This window comes from Brachionichthys hirsutus, chromosome 19 (assembly GCF_040956055.1).
Source record: "Brachionichthys hirsutus isolate HB-005 chromosome 19, CSIRO-AGI_Bhir_v1, whole genome shotgun sequence".
NCBI classification, from domain to species: domain Eukaryota; kingdom Metazoa; phylum Chordata; class Actinopteri; order Lophiiformes; family Brachionichthyidae; genus Brachionichthys; species Brachionichthys hirsutus.
In genome coordinates, this window is record NC_090915.1 from 3,111,498 (window position 1) to 3,115,362 (window position 3,865).

At 51.0% G+C, this 3,865-nt stretch overlaps 1 protein-coding gene across 1 annotated transcript; it reads right to left on the reverse strand.

Annotated features, from left to right (window-relative positions):
* Positions 1-941: 941 nt before the first annotated feature.
* Positions 942-2,717, reverse strand: enc1 (ectodermal-neural cortex 1). The gene has a single exon (XM_068753081.1). The coding sequence runs from the start codon at positions 2,715-2,717 to the stop codon at positions 942-944; it is 1,776 nt and encodes a 591-aa protein (XP_068609182.1).
* Between the last annotated feature and the right edge of the window lie 1,148 nt (positions 2,718-3,865).

Sequence of the window (3,865 nt, forward strand, 5' to 3'; positions counted from 1 at the left end):
GCGGCCGATGCACATCGGCAGAAGAAACCGCCGTTGTCGAGGACGATGCTCGTGCCCCCCCCCCCCCCCCGCAGGCCTCTGTCCTCACTTCTGCAACTTGATGACGAATGCTCTCAGACACTGCTCGAGTTGCCGGCTGCCTCCCTCCCGCCCAGCGTGGGGACCGTAACCTCATCAAAGGAGGGCGGCCGAGAGTGGATTAGCCTCGCCAGCGCGTTGCAGCCTGCTGGCGTGAGCATCGTCTAATTGGCAGACCCCTCCCCCCCCCCTCCCCCCGTTTACCTCTAGGAGGGATTTCCCCACCACTGGAGCAGTAAAAGTATCCTATTCTCTTTCAATTACCCTCAATGTCCTTCGGCCCATCACCACACCGACATAATTCACTTGGCGAGCAACACACAAGCTGCCATTAACGGTCACACCCGTCCACCCTCCCTCCCGAGAGCTCCTTCCTCTCCTTGTTTGGATCGTTCTAATGCTCTTATGGAAGAGATTACACACAATTCATTAAACTATAACGTAATGATGTGGTTCTATGCCTTCAATACGTCATATTGATTGGATACTTTGCAGAAGTTAAAGGGAGGAAGAGCTGCTAAGAGTATTCCTCCCTCCAATAGCTTATAATTACTGCGGCGAGTTTAAAATAATCAGTCGTGATGCAGCTGAGATTTTGTCCCATTCTTATTCTCTTATTAAATCTGAGCATCGACACTACCCACAATGCAATCTGACGGAGACGTCACAGAGCTCGCGTGGGTTCCGATCCATTAGCCTCTAATAGCGATGGGGAGTGGGATCGAGGTCAGTTGGACTCTAGTCCCCAGAAAGAAATGTATAACTTCCAACAGCTTGTGAGGAAACTTTGTTGGGTCCGTTCCCATTTCTAGAGGGGTCGAACTCACCTCAGGAACAGGAAGCAGGTGGAGGAGTTCCGGCGCTCAGGCCGGCAGGTGTTTCCAGGTGCTGACGAACGCAGTGGGAATGAGCGAGTACGGCACAGTGGTGATGCTGTTCCAAGCATCCAGCGTGGGGTCGTAGCAGTCCAGCGTTTTACACCGCTGTGTGCCGAAGTACCCGCCCACCACATACAGTTTGTTCCCCGATGCGACAGCCTGACAGCTCATCCTCTTGGCCGTCACGTCCCCGACTTTAGTCCACTGGTAGCTCTCGCTGCTGAATTTGTACGCCGAGCACGCTGAAAACTCCGTATCCCCGCCCATCACAAAGATCTGTGTCCCCAGCACGGCGGCGGCTGTGTAGCGCCACGGCTGCGGACAGGAGGCGGGCACGGTCCAGCGGTTCTCCTGCGGATCGTAGCACTGCACTTTCGGCAGCTTGTCGTGGGTGACGCTGGTTCCTCCAAAGGCAAACAGCTTGAGTTTGACGCTGACCACCGCTGCATTGCTCACGCCCTCTCTCAAAGGAGCCACCATGGTCCACTTGTTGGCCACCGGATCAAACTGCTCCACTTGTTTGAGCGATACAGAGGGAGACGCTGGGAGGCAGCCAGTTGCTGCAGTGTGACCTCCCACCACGTAGAGGCAGTGTTTAAGCTCCGCAGAGCCATGGCCAAACCTGGCAATGAGCATGGGCGCCGCCTTGGACCATTCCTCGTGGACCGTGTCATAGACCCATACGTCTTTGGACACTCCGTTCTCTGATCCTCTCCCTCCAGTGATGTAAACCTTGCAGCCGATGGCGCAGGCGCTAAACTCCTTCCTGGGGCTGGGAATGTCAGCTTTGGGGATGATCTCTTTGGCTTTCTGGTCCACCAGGTACAACTTGTCGCACATGAACGTCTGACCGCCCAGAAGAAAAAGAGCATGGCTGGTTTTTCTTGGTCGAGCGCATGGGCTGTTAACGACGCCGTCATTCTGCAAGATCTTCAGCTTACAACGGATAGCCTCATCCACCAAGTCCTTGCTCTTGGGCTGGGAATTGATCAGCTCTTCTGTAGAGACGTTCTCCATTAGGAAGATGGCAGGCAGCAAGGCCAGTCGGACCGTTTTCAAAAGTTCTGGAAGGTAGCCGTGCCTCTTTTCCAGGTCGTAGTTGATCCAATTGAGGGCAGCTTCATAGACAAGTCTCTCATCTTCGGTCTCTAACTCCTCGTGTGACAGAAGCTGCACCACCATATCTTTCGGCAGTTGGAGAAAGTCCTCAGTCTTGCAAATAGTGGGGAAGTTGCTGAGGCACATGCCCCACGACAGCTCGGACAGCTTGGTGCACTGGTGCGCGTCGGACAGCAACAGCATCCCGAGGCAGTTGGATGGGTGAAGGTTTCTCTCGAGGAATTCAGCGCAAGCATCCCGGATGTCCTGAAACTCTAGCATGTCTCCAGCCTCCAACAGCGATTCTGCATTCTCTTCGTTGATGACCACACGCGACGAGTAGGCATAATCCAGCAGAAGCTCTAGAACCTCCGGGTGGATGGAGTCACGGAAGTCCACCTCACTCGCCTGGCTCTCCCTCAGCCCTCCGCTGAACATGGCCTCAAAGTACCGGCTGCAGGCGGCGAGCACGGCGCGATGGCAGGGGAAAGACCGGCTGCCGGCGTGAAGCAGGACGTCGGTGAAAAGCCGCTGCTGCCGCAGGGAGTTGAGGTGCATGAGGACGCTGTCGGCGTAGGAGGACTTGTGGAACAGGTAGATGTTCATCGAGCCGGTGCTGGCTCTTGATTTTCGGTTCTCATGGACGCACACGGACATTTTCATTGAATCCTGGAAAAGACAAGGAGACCTCTTTTTAATGCAATTCAACAAATGGTTGATGCCAGCCAGTGAAACGAGAAGACAAATGACTTCAGTTGTATTTGACAGTTGGAAAATACTTTCAAACAAGTTTTTCAGAAGAGCCAAGCATTATAATTATAGCAATTACACACGCTCACTTATTAGGCAGCATTTAGTTTGTAAAATTACATTTAAATACCTTCAAATGTACAAATAATAAACCAATTTCAGCGGTTATTTCGGATGCAAAATAAGCCTGAGGCTCTTGCTAGCTTGCATGCAATAGCGTGGTGTAATTACTGCAAATAATACCAAATTATGTTGTTCAACAGAGAGATTAGACTGTTGTAAGATTAGCAGACTACTGCAGCTGTCAATGGAGCATTACAGTTGGCATAATTGTCCTTATTAAATAGTATTTTTTCAGCCGTAACCATGGTATATAAGCACACCCTGCAATGTTGCATTTTTTACATTTTGCCGCCCTAATGTGATAAATGACGTGTACCATTTTAAGAGATTCTACTGCAATCCCTCCCGAGCAACAGGATCCAATTATTGCAAGTTGCAAAACAGCAAACGCCCAAGAGCTTTGAAGGTCAAGCGCATTAAGATTGCCTTCGCAACAGAAACCAGGAGCTTTTTGACTCTCAGCTCCAGGCAGTGCTAATCCCTTTTAAATGCACCATGAGCTCTTCAGGAAGAGGAGAGAAAGAAGCAGCAGGAGCATTTTAAGCCTCCGAGAAATGCATAGAATTTACTCCACTCCCCTCCAGAACGCCGCTGCTCCCATCTTCCCTGTCCTCTCTAAGAGAGGACGTTCATCCTACCCAATTTCCAGACATGTCGAATGCCCCCCTTCCACACTCTGTTTGCAAAGTCCCTCTCTGGCCTAATACACCCACAGCTGCCAGACTTTCATTTAAAGTTTTCTTCTAGGCCCAGTCGACTCCCCCGTACTGTCACAAAGCACTGTTTGACAAACACGGTTGATGGACTTCCTGCAGCGCTTTGAAGAAGGTAACCGTATGTTCCCAAACATTGTGCATTTATCGGTTTATTTTCAGTTTTTATTAATTCTATTATATTCCTTCTAGCGTGAAAAGAGCCGCCATTCCTTTTCAGAGTTG